At 39.3% G+C, this 25,763-nt stretch overlaps 3 protein-coding genes across 6 annotated transcripts in view; 1 reads left to right on the top strand and 2 right to left on the bottom strand.

Annotated features, from left to right (window-relative positions):
- Positions 1–85: 85 nt before the first annotated feature.
- Positions 86–2,353, bottom strand: uts2b (urotensin 2, beta). Its single transcript, XM_053652694.1, has 4 exons — positions 2,006–2,353; positions 1,800–1,922; positions 484–527; positions 86–376 (listed from the first exon to the last, which is right to left on the bottom strand). The coding sequence occupies exons 1-4, from the start codon at positions 2,097–2,099 to the stop codon at positions 266–268; spliced, it is 372 nt and encodes a 123-aa protein (XP_053508669.1). The 5' UTR covers positions 2,100–2,353; the 3' UTR covers positions 86–265.
- Positions 2,354–5,998: 3,645 nt separating this feature from the next.
- Positions 5,999–24,939, top strand: ccdc50b (coiled-coil domain containing 50b). 3 transcript variants are annotated; one of them, XR_008388846.1, is made up of 13 exons: positions 5,999–6,451; positions 6,824–6,935; positions 10,171–10,233; positions 10,371–10,494; positions 11,604–11,694; positions 17,713–17,815; positions 17,951–18,036; positions 18,161–18,211; positions 19,126–19,230; positions 20,082–20,179; positions 20,259–20,353; positions 20,440–21,931; positions 24,768–24,939. XR_008388846.1 is itself a non-coding variant. In XM_053652394.1 (13 exons), coding segments are annotated over exons 2-13 (999 nt in total). In that variant the 5' UTR covers positions 5,999–6,451; positions 6,824–6,886; the 3' UTR covers positions 24,770–24,939. The 3 variants fall into 3 exon arrangements, 2 of the variants coding, with proteins under 2 accessions (XP_053508369.1, XP_053508368.1); XM_053652394.1 differs by having other exon boundaries at positions 20,440–20,571; XM_053652393.1 differs by lacking the exon at positions 24,768–24,939 and having other exon boundaries at positions 20,440–22,757.
- tnfrsf9b (tumor necrosis factor receptor superfamily, member 9b) overlaps positions 23,120–25,763 on the bottom strand; it is a 6,075-nt gene continuing 3,431 nt past the window's right edge. The window contains exons 4-7 of one of the 2 annotated variants that reach the window (XM_053652395.1): positions 24,976–25,048; positions 24,788–24,891; positions 24,529–24,672; positions 23,120–23,367 (exon numbers count right to left, since the gene is read on the bottom strand). In XM_053652395.1, the coding sequence (XP_053508370.1) occupies positions 23,252–23,367; positions 24,529–24,672; positions 24,788–24,891; positions 24,976–25,048 (437 nt within the window). In that variant the 3' untranslated portion in view covers positions 23,120–23,251. The remainder of the gene's footprint in view (positions 23,368–24,528; positions 24,673–24,787; positions 24,892–24,975; positions 25,049–25,763) is intronic. The other variant, XM_053652397.1, reaches the window with a different exon arrangement.

The following is a 25,763-nucleotide window of genomic DNA, read 5'->3' as shown; positions in this document are numbered from 1 at the left end:
CACCTCTTCCCGTTGTCCTGCGAATCAATTCACCACAGCGCCATGTACGATTATTATTTTATACATTACAGAGAAAGAAAGAAAGAGGAGACAGCTATTTTTGAAACATAGATTTATTCATGTTGTTATACACACTATTTACTGTATTTACACCTGTGCCAAAGGTGGATGTACAAAATCCGATAGTCTACTTATACATAGTCTTTCCTAGGCCGTTGTAAAGGCGTGTGTGGCAGCCTTTTATTTTATTTTATTTTATTTATTTTCAGACACAGTACTTCCAGAAGCACTCAGAGTTTCCCCCACGCTTCCGGTATTGTTTCCTGCCACCCAGGAAACGGCTGAGTGGGTCCAACCAGGGCTTTTCTGTCAGCGCCTATACGACGAGATGAGATCAGACAAGTGTAAGATCAGGTTTTGCTCCATTTTGTTTTAATGAGAATTTTTCACTTGTCAAAATGACATTTAAAAAAAGTGATGCACCTCTTTGACCACTTGTCTGGGAACGAATCCGGCTGTTCTGAGAGCTGTGAGAGAAAGAGCAGAGGCGTTACATTACTGCGATACGCAGAAAATGGCAGATCGGTTAAACAGGCATAAATATTTTCCCAAAAACAATTTCATTTGGAAGTATTTGTTTATTTTGTGAATGTCAAGTTATTTCTGAATTATTTTCATCTGGGTAATATCAAGCACCGGTGTAGGTGGCGCTGTTGCGCTGGGTGTTATTTTTACATCATCATGTACAGGAATTACATTAACCAAAAACAAACTAGCTTGCATCATTATTCCTGAAAAATCTTTTGTCCTTTACGTTTATTTACACTATTGTTCGTTTTTCATAAATTGATCAATAATCGTATCGTTAAACATCCAATCGAATAACTAGAACCGGAAATATCCTCTTGTTGGACGTGAACCTCAAGGATACTTCATCTTCTTTATTAGCCGCTACAATAAATAAAGGTTGCATTTTCTATACAATGTTTAGTAAAGACAAATAAATTGACCATAAATGATAGGACATGCGCTTTGTACAGGTCTGATGGCTAAGATTATTTATTAAAATGACTTATTCCTCATGAATCCTTTACTCTGTGTTACAGGTTATTTGAAGAAGCCTACGTTCATACCAACACTATTTTTTATTTGTTGAATCGTTTAACATTTTTTACAATTATTATTCTTACTATTATTTGGGAAGGATGACTCTATAAAGGGAAACTTTATAACACATTCAGAGAAATTGCCATAAATGCAAAACTTGAGTCCTGGAATGAATTTGAGGTTTGTTTGTTGTTGTTACTGTTGTTACTGTTGTTGTTGTTGTTGTTGTTGTTTTTAGATGAAGACCAAACAATTGTAAAGATAATATTGTGTGATATAACATAATGTGAGTTACTGATTCATGAAGAGATTGAATAGAAAGGAGATGGAGATGGATATATTTCTGTTATGTTTTTTTCTTAATGGATTGTGCAGTCTTTGAGGGATATTTAAGCTAGACGCTCTCTGTGCTCATACACTAATCTGAATTTGAACTTAAGTTTTGAAAAACCACCATGGCTGCTTGTGTTTATATTTAATTATCTAATAGAGGTCTTGTGCGTTCAAGTCTTAAAAAGCACCGAGCTGGTTTCTCCTGATACTCTATACATAACAGAATAACACAGATTGAGTACAATAAAGATCTTGCGTAAACATCCAAGCAAGTGTAAACAGTCGGATTAAACGGCATGAATAAATCGTGTGATGACGGTGTAATAGCACTGTTATAACGCTGGTAAGAAGCGGCTCACCTTCTCTGATGTTGTCTCCTGTGAGGAAGGAAGGGAAGCCGATTCCCGCTGAACCCTGAGACAGGAACGCCTGCTCGGAGTAAGACATCTCGTCTGGACTCATCGCCTGCTCCTCTTCTGATACTGAGACAACCATTCACTTTATTAGGTACAGCGTAACACCTATTCATCAGTTGCGCGTGTGTGTGTGTGTGTGTAGGACTCACCAGGCCCCGTGTAGGACATGCCAGCCGAGTGTGTGAGAAGAGGCTCCAGAGCTGCGAGGAGCAGAGCGCAGGACAGGACAGCTTTACAGAGCATCACTTCAGCTGATGATAAACACACTCTCTGTCTTTCTAGACTAATAAACGCAAGGCCTTATATAGCCTACTCCACGAGGTGTCAGATCACCTGTCCCATCCCTAGCATCACCTCTCCTTCTCTTTTTTTTTTCTTTTTTTTTTTATTTCATCATGTGTCACTGCTGGATCCCGGTGCGCACTGTAAATCCAGAGCCATGTGAGTAAATAGAGTAATAAAAACAGCGCGTGTGCAACGCTGCATGCGGCAGGACGTCCAGCCTCGATCATAAATCCGCCGAGCTCAGGTGTGAGTGCGCGCGCTGTGTATCGGGAGTGGGAGGGGTTGAGCCTCGGCAGGTTGCCCACTTAATTCATTTCCTTAAGAGGCAGGGGCGGTTTATAGTTTGACGTGACGGTGGCAGCACTTCATCAGCCGTGTCATCCGGCCAGCTCTGACGCCTCAGAAGGTCAGCAACGGACGACGAGAGGAAGTTTCATATTCTTAACGAGAACGAAGGAGCTGCGTGAGAGCTCATATAACTGTATTACGCAGAATTTACACCTACAGCGCTGAATTAACCCTTAAAGAGTTTCAGTGAAATCTCCCAACGCCCTGAGTGCTTTGGAGCTCGAGCACTCCCAGGAAGTTATAACATAATGCAGATTAAATGTGTACTCTAGAAGATCCAAGCTTGTATTTAAAAAGGGTTCTTTCAGGGTGTGTCGGATCATTAAAGGTTCTTAGCTTCGTTAAAAAAAGTTCTACTTTCTGATATGGAAACATGTACAGTATCTCACAAAAGTGAGTACACCCCTCACATTTTTGTAAATATTTGATTATATCTTTTCATGTGACAACACTGAAGAAATGACACTTTGCTACAATGTAAAGTAGTGAGTGTACAGCTTGTATAACAGTGTAAATTTGTCCCCTCAAAATAACTCAACACACAGCCATTAATGTCTAAACCCCTGACAACAAAAGTGAGTACACCCCTAAGTGAAAATGTCCAAATTGGGCCCAAAGTGTCAATATTTTGTGTGGCCACCATTATTTTCCAGCACTGCCTTAACCCCCTTGGGCATGGAGTTCACCAGAGCTTCACAGATTGCCACTGGAGTTCTCTTCCACTCCTCCATGACGACATCACGGAGCTGGTGAATGTTAGAGACCTTGTGCTCCTCCACCTTCCGTTTGAGGATGCCCCACAGATGCTCAAGAGGGTTTAGGTCTGGAGACATGCTTGGCCAGTCCATCACCTTCACCCTCAGCTTCTTTAGCAAGGCAGTGGTCGTCTTGGAGGTGTGTTTGGAGCCGTTATCATGCTGGAAAAATGCATACTGATCATGCTCTGCTTCAGTATGTCACAGTACATGTTGGCATTCATGGTTCCCTCAATGAACTGTAGCTCCCCAGTGCCGGCAGCACTCATGCAGCCCCAGACCATGACACTCCCACCACCATGCTTGACTGTAGGCAAGACACACTTGTCTTTGTACTCCTCACCTGGTTGCCCCCAAACACGCTTGACACCATCTGAACTAAATAAGTTTATCTTGGTCTCATAATCCATGTCCTTAGTCTGCTTGTCTTCAGCAAACTGTTTGCAGTCTTTCTTGTGCATCATCTTTAGAAGAGTCTTCCTTCTGGGACGACAGCCATGCAGACCAATTTGATGAAGTGTGCGGCGTATGGTCTGAGCTCTGACAGGCCGACCCCCCACCCCTTCAACCTCTGCAGCAATGCTGGCAGCACTCATACGTCTATTCATTGAGGGAACCATAAATGCCAACATGTATTGTGACATACTGAAGCAGAGCATGATAAGTATGCATTATTCAAACATGATAACGACCCCAAACACACCTCCAAGACGACCACTGCCTTGCTAAAGAAGCTGAGGGTGAAGGTGATGGACTGGCCAAGCATGTCTCCAGACCTAAACCCTATGGAGCATCTGTGGGGCATCCTCAAACGGAAGGTGGAGGAGCACAAGGTCTCTAATTACCACCAGCTCTGTGATGTTGTAATGGAGGAGTGGAAGAGGACTCCAGTGGCAACCTGTGAAGATCTGGTGAACTCTATACCCAAGAGGGTTAAGGCAGTGTTTGAAAATAATGGTGGACACATAAAATATTGACACTTTGGTCCCAATTTGGACATTTTCACTTAGGGGTGTACTCACTTTTGTTGGCAGCGGTTTAGACATTAATGGCTGTGTGTTGAGTTATTTTGAGGGGACAGCAAATTTACACTGTTACACAAGCTGTATACTCACTACTTTACATTGTAGCAAAGTGTCATTTCTCAAGTGTTGTCACATGAAAAGTTATAATCAAATATTTACAAAAATGTGAGGGGTGTACTCACTTTTGTGAGATACTATATATAATATTTAGAGATGGCACAGATCCAAAACAGTATCAGTATCGGGTCGATACCAGAACAAAACAGTGACCTGGACATTGGATCCAGGAACAAATGGCAAAGATTGAAATTAAATTCGGAAAATTTTATTTTATTATATTTGTGCTTTATACTTTACTATACTGTATTATCAGATATTTATACGATGTTTACAATATCAGATGGGTACTGTGGTATCAGAAAAGAAAATGCGAAAATGAATAAGTGGGGATTTTTTTCCTTTTTGATACCGATCCCGATTTAAAAAAAAAAAATTTTTTAACTGAAACACTTGCATCCATCCGTCCATTTTCTGTAGCGCGTATCATACACAGGGTCACGGGGAGCCTGAAGTGTATACCAGGGAGCACACCCTGGACAGGGTGCCAAGCCATCGCAGGGCACAATCACACACACAATTTTTTTAAATGCCGATCGGCCTACAGCATGTCTCTGGACTGGGGAAGGAAACTGGAGTACCCTGAGGAAATCCCCGAAGCACGCGGAGAACACGCAAGCTCTGCACAAACAGAACAGAGGTGAGATTCCACCCCTAACCCCGGAGGTGCGAGGCAAATGTGCCAACCACTTACACAGTAAATATAATCAAACCAATCCAAACAAAATAATAGAAATAAAAAAAAAGTCAAGTCTCTTTATATGTAAATGTTTCAAATGATAAAAATGTATTTCTTTTCCAAATCCCATTTCAGTCTTCACCATTTATTACAGGATCTGATATCTGAGACGTTTTCTCCGATATCCAATACAACTTTTTTTTATTTTTGCTGGATTGGATCATTGTGTCCTCTCGAGTTTAAACAGAAATAATGTCTGTCCTAATTAAAGTTCTAGTTATTCTACTAAACCCACCTCATTCGTTCTTCAATTATCTGCTTTATCCTGGTCAACTTATCCTGGGAATACTGGCTGAACACACCCTGGATGTCTCAGCACCTACAATCCTTTAAACTTCTTTCTTTAATTCCAAACTTTGAGGTTTTATAAATATATTAACTCTAGACTAGAAGCTGAACATCCATCCATAAGCAGAATAACTGGGTGTACTCTACACTGCGTCCCTGTACTGCTGGATCACTTCGAGTCTGTCACTTGTCACTTTTAAATACACGACCCTGACAAAAAGGTTTAAATGATTCACAACCTTTGGCTGCTTTAATATCTGCAGACTGGAGCTGTAAACAGGAATTTATGTCCTGTCAATGTTGCAGGCATCAAACAGAAGGAATAAATAGCAGCTCGGCAGTTCATATACACACGCACACACACGCACACACACGCACACACACGCACACACCCCTCTGTGTTACTGCACATGTGTGACTCATTCATGTCACAACCTGCACAACAATGTAGTTAAACCTTTTTGGTTTTATTTTTTGGACTAACACTTTCTTGTACCTGTGTATCAACAAAGATAAAAAAAAAGTTATTTCAATATTTTCCACACGATGTATGAAGTGTGTATTTCCGACAGTGACAGCTGTAACAGTGGCATGGGCCAATTAATGTGAGTTTAGAGTTTATGTAAAGCAATGAGTGTTGTTTGAGGGTGCCAATATTTTCTCCCTTGACACACTGTTTAACCCGCAAACTCTCCGACCCAGCTTGGTGTAGTTTCCCTAATGACCAGCAGGTGGCGCGCATGCGCAGATTTTGTGTGTGTGTGTGTGCGCGCGCGCGCGCGTGTGTGTTATTACACTCCTGTCCGTTGCATTTGGTAACAAAAACGCACACGCTTCTGCCTCTCTGCTGCTGTAACGTTTTATCCTCAGACTTTTTCATCAGGACTCTATGAATATCACCTGTTTATCAGGTGTGTAGGAGAGTGTGTGGTGTGTGTCTACAGTATTTCTGAGAGGATTTGTGCACAGAGATCAGAAATCACGACTTTTAGAGGAGAAAGAAGAAATAAAACGACATCCTTGGAGCGACTGGAGAAGGTGAAAAACTTTTCTCATGTTTTAAAAACATTTAAAACTCCTTATTGTCACTTGTGTTTAAGAAGGAGAACTAATTAAGCGATACACATGACTTAATTTAATTATGTGTTAAATGTGTAAAATGTGTTAGTTTTAGATTGGTAGTCCAAAAATCATATTGGATTCAATAGAAATAATTGTTGTTTCTATTGACGTATGTATGTATGTATTTATTTATTTATTTTTATTAACCTATAGTAGAATGTCTTTATTATCTATCCTGATTTTATCCTAATACAGAACCAACACAGGTTTGATTAAGAGTCCATAGTGGAGCCTAATTAGGCAAATCGATCTTATTCAATAATGTGAAAATGTTCTTATCTTCCTTAGATTTTGCATGCTGTTTTCTTTATGTGCTGTGCCATGGAGGTGTGAGTGATCACGAATGCTGCCATGACACAGACTGGGATTGACAAATCTCACCTGCCGCACGTCTACGACCGTGAGCATCTCAGCATTTTAGATTGTTCTTTCTCTCTCTCTCATTAAATTGTGCTGATGTTTATTCATCATCAAACACTACAGTGACTGCACACTGGATTATGGTTGATTTAACATTCACTTTAATACGTAGTAATGTGAAATGAGTGTGTGTGTGTGAGAGAGAGAGAGAGAGAGAGAGAGAGAGAGAGACACGCCTGGCTTCAGTATTGGAGTGGAGTGTAGAAGAGGAGGGGGTGAAGGCAGATAAAGCTTCAAGAATGTCCGCACTTTCCCTCTAATTACTTTGGACGAGCGTACTCTCAGTGAATATCCTCACAGTCAGTTGAGAATTTGAAGAGATTTCTTTTTTGTGTGTACGATGGTGTGTTTTCCTCAACGGTACCTTTTTAATATGTATCTTTCACCAGGAAACGTGGATATGAAAAGCACCTTTAAAAATGTTTTGAGGCATATAGCCTAAATAGACCTCAATGTTTTCTCTCTTTTAAAAAAAAAAGCTTTAAACGCACCTTTCTAGGTAAAGGATGCGAATTAAAGGTACAAAAGATGTACAGAGATACCGAATGGTACCGTTTAGTACCTTTTTATTTGAGAGTGTACTCTCAGGGTCGGTTTCATGTAGAATATAGTGTGGAAAAAAGTTTATATGATTTCAATTCTCCAAAACAGACAAACATGTAACAAACCGAGAAACCAAACACTGGACCTACATGTACACCGAGCTGCTTTTTAGCATCTCTGTGTGTGTGTGTGTGTAGCACTCCCTCCTCCTCTCAGTCATTATATTTATATAATCTCTTCTACTTCACTCCCTCTCAGTGCCAAATATAGACCGTGCTAGAGAAAGGAGAAGGACTGTGCTAAAGGAAAAGTGCATGCATGACCATTTTCTAAACAGAGGCCTCAGTCTGTCTCTCTGCCTCTCTCTCTCTCTCTGTCTCTGTCTCTCTGTGTCTTTCCTTCTCTCTCTCTCTCTCTCTCTCTACCCCCGTCATTCCCTTCCTCCCTCACTTCACTGGCCTTCTTGTGTCTCACTTTAAGCACTACCATCTGCACACCCTCAGGTTATAGGTCATCTGGTGAAATCCCGCAAACGAAACCGAGATGAAATTGGGTCAAATAGCAAAACAGCTCCACCCACACCGACCCCCTGCCCGCGTCCCGCTCGCCTCTTTTAGCTTAAAGCGTCGTTAAATCAAATTTCTGAACACAGAACTGTTATTTATGGATGTGAAGGGAAAATTGATCAGAGTTAAAAGTCCATCTCTTGGCCCCCCCACTCACGTTCAGAGTTAGTCACGACACCTTTATTTATAAATCACATTTAAAAGACAGCAAGTGCCGTACACAATCTTTAGCTAAATCCAACAAGAATATAAATAACATGAAATAAAGGGATAAAACGAAAGCATTAAAACATGAAAAGGGAAATACAATCATAAAAGAACAAAACCACAGATAAAGTAATCACTAAATAATCAAATGAATAATCGAGTAATATGTAAGGAATAAAGCACACTGTGTCATGTTGTTCTAGGAAAATAATCAATGACAGTAGGGCTGGGCGATATATCGATATAATATCGATATCGTGATAAATGATTATGCAATACACTTTTCTGAGATATCGTTGGTATGGTGATGTATTTTTTGTACGTTTTTATTTTTTAAAAATTTAAATGGTACTAAATGGATGCCATTGATTTGATGTAATTATTATTCTTTTTTTAATCTTCTTTGTCTTTGTTGGCAATAAAGAAAGTATCATCAAACTTAGTTTTTTTTTATTATTTTACTACTGTTTTGCAGACAGGTTGTTTCAGAAATTGTTGTAGAAATCTCAAGTACTGTGATTATGATATTTTTGTCATATTGCCCAGCCCTAAATGACAGGATGGTGTGCTGAAGCAGAGTTACTGTTACCACTACAAAGTTGCTTATTTTCCAATTACAGCATGCCCCAAAGTGTTTAATGTCTCTTACACTGCACCAATTTTTGCCAACGATTTTTCTACAATCTTTTAGTTATTAATTATGAACGTCACGTCGTACTTTCTATCCATTTATTATTACGGTAAATGTTGTGGGACATCCACGAATCAGGTTAGTTCCTGTTACTTACGCACTTACGGTATAGCAGCTATAAACCTCTGTTCCCTCATCCGCCTCTCATTTATCTCTCTCTCTTTCCCGCGAAGTTAATTAGACAAAAAAACTTTCCAAGAAACTGCAAAGCTCTGTCCTAAAAATATCGGAAAACTTGAAGTTACTGTACTTGAAGCTTTACCTCTGACACTGGAGACTCCTTCCATAAATGCTAAATAAACATCTCCTTACAGAAAACGTCACCATAAGAACGATTCCATGTTTTGTTCTTTGTTAAATAAGGACAAATCCGTTTATTATTAGTCTTATATAAACCTGCGCTACTGTCAGAGCTGCAAGCGGTTTGCGAAAAGGTGTGTTGTTCCAAATCTCGGTCCTCGTTTAAGATTTTCCCGACACAGGAAGTGCCACTACCCACAGGAAGTCCCAGTTCTTAATCCCAATGTAATTACGGCTGTGTCAGACGCGTTTGAAACAAGCCTCTGTCCTCAGGACGGCCGTGTCAACTTTTCCGTCTGAGCTCATAGAGCACGCAGTTGGAGAGCGGGCTTGAGGGCAGAGTGGCTAGAACTTTCCGTCTCCATTGCTATTGCTCCTGTGCCTAGTAATCTATGTTTTCAAGAGAACTTCAGAGCGTTGGTTGGGTTTTTTTTTTTGTTTTTTTTTTACTGTTATATACTGTGTTCTTGTGTATAAATGAAGGAAAGTTAATCAGCGTTGTTCAGTGTGTTAGTTTACTATTATTTATCGCAAGGCTTTCATCACCAGTCACCATGGCATTGTGCTTCCATTTAATTGGAGCATATTTGACTGGGTCAGATACACACGCACACGCGCGCGTGCACACACACAAACGCACACACACAAACCCACACACACACGCGCACACGCACACACTCACACGCACACGCACACATACTGCTGCCTTTATTAACTGCCTGTCCTGCCTTACTAACCCACTTGGCCAGTTTTCCTGTTATGGCTGTCATGATGAGATACACAGAGAGAGAGAGAGAGAGAGAGAGAGAGAGAGAGAGAGCGAGAGCTATCATATGACTCCTACTCCATCTTATGAACTATTGCGTCTCATTGCGTCTCCTTTGTGTCTGGCTTCGTTTCTCTCACAGTGTGCCAGTGTTTCTCGGCGCTGGAAGACGGAGCTCTGGCTCACAGACTTCAGGAGCAGGAGAGTGAGTAAACACGCTCCATCACACTCATCCTCGTCAAATCAGTGACGTAAGAGCAGAGTGACACAGACGACTGTAAAGCTCGAAAGGGATGACGGGACGTTCTGACACGTTCTTCTTTCCCCCTCCCCACGTCTCAGTCGAGCAGTTCTACAGCTCCAACGTGCAGAAGAACCAGGCGGTGCAGAATGACGTGCGCTTGGCTCGGAGGCTGCAGGACGAGGAGGAGGAGAGGGACCGTCTCACACACCGGCTCCAGCAGCTGTAAGACTCTGTGTGTGTGTGTGTGTGTGTGTGTGTGTGTGTGTGGAAATTAAGACAGAAAGCAGTACTGTGTTGTAGTTAAGCTTGCAGCGTGTAACATATATATATATATATATATATATATATATATATATATATATATATATTTTTAATATCCCAAAAATAGCATTGTTATTGGAGGAATATTCTAATAATCATTTCACTATCAAAATTGTTCACCGTCATACGCCGTCTCTGATACGCCACATCATCAATAGCAAACCTTGTAAAAAACTCAGATGGTAGCAAGTTAGCCACCTAACCATAGCTAATTAATAAAACACCCAGATAACAAAGTACTTAGAGATCAGGTAACAGACAAGATAACCACACTGTAAGCGTCCAAGCATGAGAGTTGTTCTCTACGCTGATTTTTCTCTAGCGAGCAAACTCGCACCACAGCTGTCACATTAAAGATCAGTCAGTGAGCATTTTTAAGTCCAGATCTGACAGGAAATGCTTGTGCCACGTGTAGAATAGTTCGACTACTGTGACTTTCGTTTGTGTGTTTCGGAATGCTCGATGCTGTTTTGGATTAAAGGTGCGGTCACTGATTTTAAGCAACAAAAAAAAGTGTAATATTCTGTAGGTGTCGATAAATAATAAAAAATATTTAACGGTAGCACCCCAGCTTCTGTAAACAAGTGAAAAAAAAATGATGTGACATCTAACCAATCAGGACAAGGAAAAGTTCAAGCTTTTCGAGTTAAGCTCTAAGGTAATGTTAAAGGTGCAGTCAGTCATTTTAGCGGATGCTACCTAAAACAAATTTTCAATGGTCCCTCCAATGGTCCTTCCACGCCACTGAAACTCTACGCTAGAATGCTAGCAAGCAAGATCATAAGAACGTACAATACAGTGTTAAAGTTCATGGAAATGGATCTTTGGGGGTGTGGCTTTGGACACAACACTGATGGGAATGGCAGTGTTAGGAAGCTAAAATTACCGAATGCACCTTTAACTATACTTTCTTCCTGATTGCTGATAACTGTCTGAGCGTTTGTGGAAGGTTTTCCGCTGAACTGTGAACAAACTGAGCTGGCGTTTCCGTCTCTGTGGCTCGTTTGCAGGGAGGAGCAGGACTGCGAGTACGCAAGGGTGATTCAGGAAGAACTGCGGCGATGCGACGAAGAAGCTCAAAAGAGGGAGAAAGAGGATGAGGTACTATTCATATGGCTGTGTGTGAAAACAAAAAAAACACGCAGTGTGTGTTTTGTCGTGGCTCTGAACGCGTGGTCTCACCCAGCACTCACCGTCCAACAGCCTAGAGTCTCTCACTTTTAAGCTCATTACCGAGCACTTGGACAGCATGGGCGCTTGTACCCGAATTCGTGGACGAGAAAGGAAAATCGGAGCCACAGAATGAGGCCCCTGTTTTCACGAGAAGGGTCTCTCAGTTAGCAGAACACTTCACGATAGCCTCAAGTGCTCCTTTATTTCTTCGCTCCTTCAGCCAGTCCTTCTCTTCTGAAACTCAGGCTTTAAAAATGCCAGCTTTGTTGTTGACGAACTCGAACGGGCACCGTCGATTTCATAACCGTCTCCACAGCAACACCTGAGGTTTTATTTTCAGCACCAGGTCATCACAGAGGCTTGGTTAGATGCGAATGGTGAGGCCAGAAAAGTTTGCACACGTTCAAGGAATAGTTTGGCTAAAAAAATCAAATGTACACAACTTTAGATCTTAAGTTATTCATGATTGAATTTTGCCTCTATGTTTTTTTTAACAGCGCTAACGTAGCTTAACAATCCAAGATCCATCCATCCATTTTCTATAGCGCTTATCCTACTGAGTCGCAGGGATCCTGGAGCCTATCCCAGGGAGCATGGGGTACAAGGTGGGGTACACCCTGGACGGGATGCCAGTCCATCGCAGGGAACTGAGATACTTAATTAAAAGTGGAACAAAAAAATATTCTTAAAGTCCCTGTGAAGTGCCTTGAAATGTGCAGCGTTATTCGATGTGTTGACGTAATTTTCACTGAAACAGGAAGTCAGGGTGGGATATATATTGTGTGGCTCCTCCCCCTTTTTAAATGCCAATAGCGTTTAGCTTACCTCACAGCCCGGGCTAAGCCGTACTTGACAGTTATTATCATGGATTTTTATAATGTTGGGGGCGGGACACTTCAGATTCTAGAGAATGTTTGATTGGAACTGAATCTTCCAGTGCAGAATGATGTCATCAAAATTGTTGATCCGTATCAGTGGTAGAGAGAGACTGTAAGTTTTTACGTCAAAATGTATAACATACAGCCCACTATACACACCAATTTAGTTTAAATTGTAATTTTTTTTGATTAACATGTTACATTCTAGGCTTCATTGGCAGATTAGCGAAACAAGCTAACTGTACTAGCTATGTACAATGACCAAAGCAAGTAGAAAAACAGTCTCTACTTATCTCTAATTCTGTTTCCTTCCAAAATTAATTTTTCTTTGTAAAGTTTCTATACACCTTCAATAAGAGGGTCGTACCTGACAGAATAAGATCAAACAGTAAATGGAAACTAATTGCAGGTAGGAACTAAAGTTGCGAGTAGGGAACTGAAGAAACCTCGCACAGGACGCACGACAGGATTGGTTCAAGGAATCATTTGATGACCATGCACGGTGTGTGCACTACACTAGAGTATATTATAGCAGGGAAAGATGTGTGCGCTAAGAACACAAGCTCATTCAAGCTCAGTTGGAGTCATTGTCCCTACTTATAGTGGCCTCAACAGGACTTTAAAGAAAAAGGAAATAAATTACGGCTTTGGCTTATCACATTGCTTAGATTTTAAGACCCAAATGTCGCTATGTCAACTATTTAAACAAGATGTCACTGTGTAAGTCAATGTGGTTGTTGACAAAGGGAGGCCTTGTTGTGTGTGTGTATGTGTGTGTGTGTGTGTGTGTGTGTGTGTGTGTGTGTGTGTAAGCAAGAGCCGACTCCTGTCTGAGAAAGAAAAGGTCTTTCAGAGCCTCCATTCACCACACGGATGTTTCAGTACAGAGCGAGAAAGACACACTGCATGAGCACCTGTCTTATTATTACACATGAAGTGTGTGTTTGTGTGTTGGGTGGGCCATCAGGATTCCCTGGGTGGGCTGTGAGGGGCCCTGCAACCCCTCTAACTGACTTCCAACTGTTTACGGATGAATTTTACCACATCGGAGTGAACGCTTTGTTAGACGGCGTGAAATGTCTCACAGTGGTGCTAAAGAGCGTCAGAAAGCTTTATACAGTACATTGTGGTAGAGTGCAAAAGTTTGTACCCCTGTCATTTATTTATATATTTTTAAAATATGTATTTAATGATTCTTCATTTAATATCTTGTAGGCAAGACATACCACAAAATATTAACATAGACACAAACAAAAATGGGGGGGGGGGGGGCGCACACACACACACACACACACACACACACAAAACTCCAGGTTTTGTATTTCTAAAGGATTATTAACAGTATATCTCTAGGATTTTTTTCAGAATCTGTCTTGACTGACGTGTGCCAGTCAGTGTATTTGAATGCGCCTCATTAATGCGTAATGACCTCACACACAAGTTCAAACAGGATCAAATTGTTTGCTCTGAGCTGTGGAGTTAGGTGTAAATGGGAAACTGGAAAACAAGCTGTCATACAAGCTGAAGAAGAAAATACTGACCTTGAAGAAATTTGGCGAAGCGGGTAAGAAGATATAAAGTGTTTAGGCAGACTATTTCAAACAGTGAGGACATGCCACACACAAAAAAGAGTAAAAATTCTAAACAAACAGCAGGAGTCTTGAAAAGGTCTTTGGCGGTGAGTAGAATAATTTATATCTCATTTATATCTCATTTATATCGGTTTTTATATCATCTTATCATACACTTTTATACTTGTTACAGTAAAGGAACAAGGTAAATAAAAATAAAAACAATGAAACTAAATGTCTTGTTAGTTCCATCAATTTCAGTGTACAAACTTTTGCACGCATCTGTATATACTGTAGTGCTACGACTAAGCCTTACCATTTGTGATTTATTATTTTATAGGAATCCAAAATAATGCCCTTTGGACTTTATACACTAAAAACATTTGATGTTTTTTGATGTTTTTTTTTTTTTTTTTAAAGAAAAAACCCAACTATTTTTAAAGTAATCATTAGCGCCCCCTGCAGGAGGTAAGTTGAACCAACCCCATCCGCCATTTTGAAATTATAAACGCTTCACAAAATATATATATAAATATATAATAGCTGTTTGTCAAAAAAAAAAAAACTCATCCGAGTAGTAACTACACTACTACTATATTTTGGTCTCAGCTCTACCTCCTTCAGAAATTTATGAGAAAGTTTCATCTTATACCAACATGACTGCTTGTTGCTTTGTGTTTAAAGTGTTAAAAGTTAAAAATCGTGGTGTTTCCTCAAAAAGTAAATGTCTAATAAACCTCCAGTGAAATACAGCTTTCTTAGGATCATGATCTTTAAGCCAAACCTCCATTTATTTTTATTTTTTGTAGCTAATCTTAAGATTAATAATAATGACGTGTTTTAATATTGATTTAGCATTAATACTTTGAATTGTATGCTTTAATAGAAGTGATGTTAATTATGTTACAATTATTATTTTAATCAAATTCATGCCGTATGTAAATTTTCAGCACGTTCACAGTAGGGATGGTTGATATAGACTTAAACCTATGTCACGATATTTCATGGTATTTTTTGCGGTTATGATATAAATGGCAATATGAAAATAGTCACGTTCAACACTATCTTTTTGACCACACCCTTCTGGATAAAAGGAGTTTGCTGTACGTTACTTGTTGACGCTTTCTCCTTCTGGCTTTCTTCATATTCTGGTCTGTGTTTCTGCTTGAGGTGGTGGAACAAATTTGATGTGTTTCCACGCTTTGTTGGTACGGCTTTTTGACACACTTTTCAAATCACTGACGTTTGATTCACGTCTAATCTTCTGTATCCGAACCACTTCCATATTACTGAGGAAGCTCCTTGTTTGAGGATTAATTCTTCTTCTTTTTCTAGGATTGGAACTCCTTCCGCTTGTTCTCATTCTATGTGTGAGATGCCCACGTGTGAGATCGCGTAAACACGTCATCAACTATGTCGTTAATACCATGTATATCATGGACCGGTATATCATGGTAGTTATATACTAGTTAACAGCACAACAGATTTACTGATTTAGTGATGCCTGCAAAATTTTTTTATCAAAGGCTGACTGAAATAAATATAAAATCACAATAACTCATCGTCATTTATAGCATTTGAAGTTGATCAATCGAAGTTCACATTATTATTATATTATATACGTAACTCGGGAGCAAAATGCATTTTCCGACGTTTCCGACTAACTTTTTTCATGAGCACCACATTTCTTCTGTAAATGGTCCTTTTTAAGCTTTATAACTATATGCTTTATGTGATGGTTTACAGTGAAATGTTTACAAAGGTGGTTATGGCGGCCAACCATCCATCCATCCATTTTCTATACCGCTTATCCTACAGGGTTATGTGGAACCTGGAACCTATCTCAGGGAGCATGGGCCACAAGGCGGGGTACACCCTGGACGGAGTGCCAATCCATCGCAGGGCACAATCACATACACATTCACACACTTATTTATACACTTTGGACATGCCAGTCAGCCTACCATGTATGTCTTTGGACTGGGGGAGGAAACCAGAGTACCCAGAGGAAACCCCTGCACACACAGGGCAGTGGTGGGAATTGAACCCCCAACCCTGGCGGTGTGAGGTGAGCGTGCTAACCACTATGTATGTTTTTACAAAAAACCTTTCCACCACTGAATACAGTAAATCTAAAGGATAATGATGGAGGTGAAAAACATTTGACTTGATGATTGAGATTACAAAACATGTGAAGATGAGGTACGGAAAGCAAATGTTGTAGTGCTACCCTCTGTTGGTGCAAAGTGTTTATTGCAATTAATTTAAAAAATATTCTCGAAATCCAATGTTTACAAAGTGGAGTTTGAGAACAATTCTGATATCATTTATATTTACACTTATATTATACTTGTTAGCGTATTTGACTGGTCACTTTAATTAAACTGGTTTAAATCTAAACCTTAATCATTCAAAAGCAAGTGGACATATATAATGTCTGCTAAAAATAACAACAAAAAAGTATTCTGTGAGTGGAAAGTTCAGGAATAAAAATCCCCCCCAAAAACATCATTAAAAATATTTTTAAAATTGGTGAAAATTTTGAACAGTTATAGAGATAAAATAAATTTCTACTGAGAGCGTTTTGTCCTGTGGTATTTGTATTTGTTCTGTCGTGTTTATTTTATTTTATTTATTTATTGTACAGTTATAGGGATTTGAGCTTTAGTTTCCCTCCTTTCAATTCTTTTCTTTTGGAGTTTAATTCTGCTTTCCACAGAGGTGGTGCCTCTCAGTGCTCCCTTTTTTTTTACTGAGTATTTGATCTTATATAACTGTGTGCAGTGGAATAAAATAGTTAACAGCGTTTCAGTGTTTCTAAAGGCGGCGTCTCTGTATCACAGAGCAATAATACAGAGCTCCCATGATGTCACAGTTATAGAACCACAACAGAAACTAAGACACACACGCGTGCGCAAACACACACACACGCGGCTGCAGTTACACTTATCATTATAGAAGTCGCCTTCAGAATCAAAACCTCAACAATGGCTAAGATGTTTCTCAGCCTGTGTACATGCAGTGTATGTGAGTGTGTGTGCGTGTGTGTGAGCATGTGTGTGGGGGGGTATGTGTGTGGGTTTATATTGAGCTGTACTTTCCTCTACTCAGTGCGTTTGTGATGTGTGTGGAAACTTCTCAGCCCACTCCCTCGGCCTTTACAGTTTACACTCAGCTGAAAACCAGACTGAGGGACAGGAACGGCTTCTAATGTGATTACACTGCAATCTACAGTGTCTTAAATGTCATTTTATACATGTAGATGCTGAACATGTAAGATGTCCTGGGCCAGTAAAATCACACACTGTTCCCAATTAAAATGTAAAATTCACAGTTTAAACCTTCTACTCTTTTTTTATTATTCATAAGATGGTTCACTTAAAATATGATCTATGAGTCTGTCCATCAGTGTTATACCATGTAAAATGTGAGTGTGGTCATGTTATAGCATGCAGTTGTGTGTGTGTGTGTGTGTGTGTGTGTGTGTGTGATGGTAGGAGATGGCCAAGCGGCTGCAGGAGGAGGAAGAATTGAAGATTAGACAGGAGAGAGCCGAGGCTGGTTACCATGAGGGCAGTGGAGACTCACCGCTCAGCCAGGGTAATCAAATCTCACTTGATACACACAGTGGCATGATTATACATATATTCTGTTTCTCTCTCTCTCTCTCTCTCTCTCTCTTTGTCCCTCTTACCTTCTCCCTCTTATTGTATTTTCTCTCGTTCTCTCTCTCAGGGTTAGGGCTGTGGGAGCAGATGATGCGGGATGCTGAACTGGCTTGTAGACTGCAGGAGGAGGAGGACAAACAGCCTCACAGGAGGGTAGGTCATGTAGATCTCACACACACACACACACACACACACACACACACACACACACACACACACACTGACAGCATGTCACCTTAATTATTCAGTTTACATTCTCTCGTGATCTCGGTTCCAGAGCACCGAAACTGAAGTGGACTTCCGTACGGTACAAGTGGCCCAAGATGAGGTGAGAGGATGCTTGGATGGATGGATGGATAGATCGAAAGATTGAATTAAACTGGATAAAGGGATGAAATAAAAATGGCCAGATGGAAGGATAAATGAATGGATTATGGCTAGATGGATGGAATTGATTAAACTGGATTGACTACTTGAAAGATGGATGAAAGATAAAAGCAGCTGGATGGATGGATGGATAGATTGATGAAATGGGGGATAGATGAATTGAAATTTATAATTACTCTTGATTACAGAGTAAATAAATGCATGAAAGAATTCATGTATTTCAATTGGATGGTTAGATTAATGAAAAGATGGATTGAATCTATCTGGATAAAGGGATGAAATGGATGATTATAACGTTGGATGTATGGATTTGAACAGGATTAATTAATAGATACATGGATGAAAGGTGAAATGGATGGGTGGATGGAAAGATGAACTGCAACATTATAGAAATGGGTGAAATTATAGAAATGGATGATAGATGGTTAGATGGATGAAAAGGTTGTATTTAATCGAAGAAGAACTGGATGGAAGAAAAATGCAGGTTGGATGGAAGGATGAATGAATGGATGATTATAAGGATGGATTGATGGATTTAATTAAACTGGATAAATGAGTAGATAAATGAATGGATCAGTTCAGTTGGATCAGTTGGATGGATAGACAAAAGGATGAACCGAATTAAACTGGATGGAGAGATGAAAGAAAAAAATGGATGGATGGATTAAATTAAAACTGAATGAATGGGATTGAAGTAGAATGGGTGGGTTGATGGATGGATGGATGGATGGATGCATGAATGGGAAAATAGGTTTCATTAAGATGGAACACACATTAAGATGAAATATTATTAAAGTGTCGAATATGATGATTAAAGTAGAACTCCTGACCCTCATCTCTTTCACTCTTTTTTAGGAACTCGCTCGCTACATGCAGCGACAAGAGAAGAAGAGCAACAGGAGGTCACGTGACCTGCTTGCTCTGGAGAGGTCACATGATCCAAGATGCACAGGCAGAAAAGTAGGAATCTCTCCCAGCTCAACCTTCTGTTTGTTTATTCTGTTTATTCTGTTGTGTAAGTGCTTTAGTTAACATGCTTCATCGGTCTGTCATCATAAAACAACTTTTTACAGTTTTATTAATGCAGGCTGAAGAGTTAATGGATATTAAAATGATTTTTTGAGAGTTGGCCTGAATGTAAGCATCAACGGAAAGAAAGTCATGTAGCTTTGTCCAAACAGGCAAATTTCAATCCTAAATAAAACTGAATAATGTTATTTTTCTATGTAATTCAGTAAGATAACTGATTTCCATAAACCCTATACATTTATATTTCATATTTTATGCCTACATTTATTGTTAAACATATAATAGATCATTGTAATCCGACAGTATTGTTTCTGGTGGATGCGTAGTGTTTTGTTTAAAAAAACCAATCAATTTATATACAAAGAAAATGTGATATCTGTATATTTGCATAAATGAATGTGTCCTTTGCTCAAATAAATTTAAAGAACATGATGCGTGGAAAAAATTCATTACAAAACATTCCTTAGAAAAGAAAAAAAAATTCTTCTTTTAGGTAAAAGGAGTGAAGTGGAGGATAGTTTCAGCGTACATCTGAGACTGTTAGCGCAAAAATATGTGTGAAGCGTAAATCAGAACTGAGAGTTTATTGTGTCATGGAAGGTTTTGACTAATTTATAACAAAAAAAATTTTTAAGCCAATGGAAAAAATTAACAAACATAAGAAACATTTGGTTAGCAAATTTCAACAGGAAGTCGTCTCATGTCGCCTCACTTTCTCGCTGATATTTGGAGATATATCGAGTTTTATTAGCAGTTCACTTACGAGTTTATAAACTGTACAGGTGCCGAGAGAGAGACTGAACTCTGAGGGCCTGCACTCACCTGTGGAAGAGGAGCAATCCCCGGATCAGTGCCCACTAATCCCCACATGCACTACTCTGTTAGTCTCACACACACACAGCTTGTGTTTATACAACCAACACATTCATCATTCTAAATCGTTTCTCTTTTCTTCACAGACACACACACCCCTTCCACAACATCGCAGAAGAACTGGACCCGACGTTCACCGGCAGGAAACGGGAAAGCCGGATCTCGACCAGCCCGTCGCCAGGTAATTCCTTTTTTAAAAATATTCTGGAAAAATCTTGACTATGTTCCTGTAAAAGACCAGATCATGTGTCAACTCTGTTTCTGCAGGACTCTGCCTGGCTCCTCGCACACCGCACAGCGTTTTCTACGACTACCTTCCAGAACCTTCTGTTATCCCGCCGAGCAGACGCCACGCCGACAAAACAGGACGCCACAAACCCAAAGAGAAACGGGAAAGCTGTAAGCAGCAGTAAAGGGATAGGTGTTTCTTTAAATGTGCACTGCCTGATTGATAATTAAGGAACAAAACACAACAGTGTGGTGCGGCGAAGATGATGATGATGAAGCATGGTTACTGTTACCAACCTAAAGTTGATTATTTTAATAGAACAGCACACCCTGAAGTGTTTTATTCCTCTTACACCACAGCAACTTGCCACCGATTACAAGTTTTCATTAATTAAATAATGACGTCGTACATTTTGTCAGTTTATAGTTATGTTTAATGCCGTGGTGTTAGTTCCTGTTCTTGCTTATGTTACAGCAGTTATAAATAGTCATTCCCTCACCTGCCTCTCTTTAATAATAACTGCAAAGCTGTTTTTCCTATGATTTCGCTCTGACTGTTACAAAGCACAGACACTGGAGACTCCTTCCATTTCTAGTCCATTTATGTTGAGCATCCATGCCTCTGAATATAGTCCCTGTAAAAGCTGCAGCTACACAAAATTAATCCACTCTTCGCTGTGGTATAAAACACTACAATAGAGACCTAATAAACCTATAGTACGTTAAGTATCCAAAAATCTGAGTCCACTGCCAAGAACCCTGCTGTTATAGAGTATACAGCCAAAAGTATGTGGACACCTGAGTATTGAATCTCTCATTCCAAATCTGCAGGCATTAATATAGAATGGTTCTCCACTTTGCTGTTATAACGTTCTCCACAATTTTGGGAAGGCTTTCCATCTTTACTCAGTGATAGGGCTGGGCGATAGGACAAAAATATCATATCACGGTACATGATGCATTTCATGATGTATAATTTAGTTAACAAACAGTTAACTAAAACAGTAGGAAAATTATACAACAAAAAAATTGAGGGTTTTAACTGGTGATTATTATTACTTAAATTATAACAAAAACTAAGAAACAAGTGGCTTTTGGTAATATTACTGATTTTAGTAATAAGTCAAAATGCGATTGATTTAAAAGTTCAATCAGAATCCATAATTAATAGTTTGTCCATGGAGCCAGACTTCCACAGTATAACACACCCTTTTTCCATTTAACTTCACTATCAATTACCAGGAATTTCTATTGTCATTCTTGTTTATTTGTTTTGAAAAACGTAATTCATGCGTTAAATGCAGCAGTTCTGGATATACAGGTTAGGAGTTATCAGTGTTTCGGACACTGATATAATCTGGTGTTGCAGATATGACCAGCCGTGTTTCAGTTTCATTGCTATGAAAATTGATGAATAAACAGAACTCACGTTAGTGCGTGCACAAAAATATTAAATTGGTCCGACAAGCGTACCGACCCTTGTGGTACACCAGAGAGCAACTGTGGGGAAGGCATTTCAACGGGGTAGCAGGTGAGATGGAAAATACCAAAAAAATAAATATTTAAATTACCGTTTATAAGTGTAACCTTTACATATTTTGCGTAGGAGCACTTGACACATGAGAGCATTCGGGACTTAAATGTGTTGATGTGATACAGCGTTCTCATTTTCTGTCATGGCAAATGGAGATTTTTTTTTTGTTAAGTCATGTGAAATGAAGTCTATCAGTGTGTATCAGCCTTAACTAGCATTAAATAATTAATATCACATCAGTTAACGCTACTAATTATTACGGATGTCACCGAAATATTTATGGGACGATTGTGAGTAAGGTTTCGTATTGTTTTTGATATCGGTTGAAATATCTTGGAAATATATATATTTTTTCAAATAAAACAGCGTATTTGGACTCAGATTTTTGAGGCATATAGTACATTTATATGAAAGACTATTGATGTATTTGGGATTTTTTTTCCTTGTTAAGTTATACAGCTACTTCCTTGGTGTATTTTGTGCAACCCATCCAATTTTTATTTTATTTTTTAATTCACTTGACGAGCTTGCACTGTACACTTAGTACTTAGAGATTAAACTTCACTTTTAGATCATGTAATAGGTGTAACAAAGCGCTGAATAAATGGTATTTTAAAGGACAATAATAACCTGTGACTGACGCAAGTCTCTGAATGAATCGATGAGGATGATGTTCAGCTATGTGTGTGCACCCTGTTTCTAATCACATGCAGGGGAATTCTTGTCACGTTGGATTGTTTAGGTGTCAAGCTGTGTCAGAATTGTCGATCTGCTTAGCTACGGCATCACTCCACCCACACACCCGCACACACACTTCACCTTGAATGTGGTCACACTGCTTCTGCTACTTCAACCCACAATTTGTGTATCATTTTATTCCTCTGTGGTAAATTTAGTCACAGTAGTGACGAGGCCCGATTTAAATCATAGACTTTATTACCTATAAATGTGCTGTAATAATAATAATAATAATAATAATAATAATAAAAATAAACTTTATTCATATAGCACATTTCATACATGCTTTACAATGGGAAGAAAACAGAAATAAAGAAACAAAAGGTAGTCAAAAATAAAATAGTCCAACAATTCTAATAATGAAATAAATTATAGCACTGACAGAAGGAAGAAAATAATAATAATAGCATAAATATCACAATGTAACTATACATTACAGCCTGGTTTTTTAGATATGATTAAAGAATCCTGCACCAGGCAGATTCAAAAATCTAATTCATAAAGCTTTGTAGAAAATTTGAAAAACTATTTGTTTTAGAAAGCACTATTTATAAAAAGAGTAATTAGGAAATCTTGTTGTCACACGACCAGCTCAAAGGGCTTATCGTCCAAGAGCAGAGATGAATTACTGCCGCGTTCCTCCTGCGGAAAACAGAAACTGCACTGCTCAGGTTCAGGCACCAGCCTCCGCCCTGCTGAACACACACACACACACACACACATTTAAAATATTAGTTTGTTTAGTAAGCTATACTATAAAAAGTCACCCACAATCTTTTGGGATTAATTCTCTTGGGGGGACAGACACTTATCCCCCCCCCCCCCCCCATCCTTTCAGACACCATTGAAGCTGAAATTCGAACAGATTGTAAAAAGACTCGGTTACACATACTGACTGTTTTTGTCACCTTTTTATGCTGACACGCTAACACTTTTTATGCTGACACACTAAAAGAAACACTAAATGACGGAAGCAGACACTGATGAATGTGAATCTTACACTACGGGCTACACTACACCATAATAATCACACGCTGTATAATGGGAACCTTACACTGCATGACAGTATTCACTCAATCCCACACTAAACAGTGAGTCACACACTAAACCACTGGGAATCTCTCACTAAAGATGGGAATCACACACCAAACAACTAGGAATCACACTCTAATCAAGTGGGAATTACACCAAACAACTAGGAATCTTTACCTAATCAACTGGTAATCTCTCAGTAAAGATGAGAATCACACACCAAACAACTAGTAATCGTACTCTAATTAACTGGGAATTACACAAGACAACTAGGAATCACACACTAATCAACCGGGAATCTTACACTAAACAATTTGGAATTATACTAAATAACTGGGACTTACACTAAACAACTGGGAATCACACACAACTTGGTAAAATTCACACCAAATGGCAAGAATCACACACTAAACCATGAGAATCCCTAAACACCTGAGAATCACACACTAAATGATTGGAGTCTTACAGTGTATGACAGTGATTACACACTAAACAATGGGGAATCACACACACTTACTGGGAGTCTCAGACTACATGATAATCACACACTAAATCGTGGAACTCATGCATTAATCAATTGGTATCAGTCGAAAAATTCAGGAAAAATTAAATGATAGGATTCACAGACTAAATGGTGGAAATCATACAACAAATGATGGGAAGGGGCATGTTATAGAGTGGGTGGGGGAGATTTCATTTGCATATTTATTCGATTTGTTTAGTTTTTCTGGAAATGTTCAGAGATGAATGTATTATTCAGCATTGAAACATTTTCTCTATGTTTATCTGTGTCTGACATCTTTTACTAAGTACAACATGACAACCTTCACCAGCTGGAGTTTCCACAGGCATGGGTGGCATCTTCACTGTCTTTTCCTTTTTAAAATACATGACCATGCACAGCGGCATTGCTGCACTGATGATCAAGCAGGTACAAATGATAGCGATGACCAGCATCAGCCCCGGATCTGCACAAATTCACATAGAAACACAAATCAGTCACAAACACATTATAATCCGTAGCATAGTACTGAAATAACGACGTGTGGTCTTTTGTGTACAGGAATCTTTGCTGTCAGTCACCTGATTTAACGTCTGGCCTTGGCGTGGTGGGTTTTAGATCAGCACAGACGATGTCACTGACGGCCGTCCCCGCAGCCACAATCTGCTGATCCGGTGATGGGCAGCTGAGAAAGAAATCACAGATTGGGTCACACGAATGACAGACATGTCAGAGACACAGTGAAGCTCATGGTTGAGGCTCGTCGTACCTGCTTCTCCACTTAACGCAGTGATGATGGATCTGACTGTTGAATGTTCCTGCAGGGCAAGGCTGGCAACCTCCTGTCATAGATACGTAGGTCATTATTGCTATAAAAAGCTTTCACAATGACATGTTTATTAGCAACACACACAGTGTTATTACATGTACCAGTGATATCATGCACAAGCCATTAACTTGCTTTTACATCTTATTTATTTACTTATGTATTTCCTTGTTTTAGTCAGGGTTTAGACATAAATTGAGCATCGACATGTCGTTCTCGAAAGAGTCTTTTAGAGCGAGCCTTTGAGCACTGGCTCGAATACGAGTCTATTTTTCCCTTTTTAGGCAATACTCTGGCAGTTTATTTTAATAAATCTAGAATTTTAGAAGTTTAAAAAGTTTCACAAAACAGCTTATAATATCTCTTGTTATATTTTGTTTGAGATTTAGAAATAAAGAAAAAAGTCATTGGGATGTTTGGAAGCCGAAAAAGTCGCTCTTATTGGTGAGCTAAGCCAAATAATCTGACTCACTGAGTTCTCAGGACTAGTAAATTAGCCTTTTCTAGATTCTTAACGAAGGTTTTTAGTAAATAGTAAACAACTTTGCCGGTATGATAAGGTTTGGTGTTTAAGGAGATGAAATTCACGTATGTAAACTGAAACCCACTTGGTGACTTTAACCAGAGTTATCTAGCTAGTTACAAAATTAGCTAACTCTCGATTCATTGCTAGCTAGCAAGGACACGAAAGTGTCAGTCACGGGCAGGTTAGATATACGGGTGAGGTCATA

This window comes from Ictalurus furcatus, chromosome 21 (genome assembly GCF_023375685.1).
Source record: "Ictalurus furcatus strain D&B chromosome 21, Billie_1.0, whole genome shotgun sequence".
NCBI lineage: Eukaryota > Metazoa > Chordata > Actinopteri > Siluriformes > Ictaluridae > Ictalurus > Ictalurus furcatus.
This window is presented reverse-complemented; position numbering and strand designations above follow the sequence as displayed.

What these genes read in the sequence shown, in the direction of transcription:
- uts2b (XM_053652694.1), bottom strand. Translation starts at nt 2,099, where the DNA reads ATGCTCTGTAAAGCTGTCCTGTCCTGCGCTCTGCTCCTCGCAGCTCTG. An exon ending in CATGTCCTACACGGGGCCTG is followed by an intron (nt 1,923 to 2,005) that starts GTGAGTCCTACA and finishes TGGTTGTCTCAG; the next exon opens with TATCAGAAGAGGAGCAGGCG. An exon ending in CCAGACAAGTGGTCAAAGAG is followed by an intron (nt 377 to 483) that starts GTGCATCACTTT and finishes CTCGTCGTATAG; the next exon opens with GCGCTGACAGAAAAGCCCTG.
- ccdc50b (XM_053652393.1), top strand. Translation starts at nt 6,887, where the DNA reads ATGACACAGACTGGGATTGACAAATCTCACCTGCCGCACGTCTACGAC. An exon ending in CAGACTTCAGGAGCAGGAGA is followed by an intron (nt 10,234 to 10,370) that starts GTGAGTAAACAC and finishes CCCACGTCTCAG; the next exon opens with TCGAGCAGTTCTACAGCTCC. An exon ending in AGAGGGAGAAAGAGGATGAG is followed by an intron (nt 11,695 to 17,712) that starts GTACTATTCATA and finishes GTGTGATGGTAG; the next exon opens with GAGATGGCCAAGCGGCTGCA.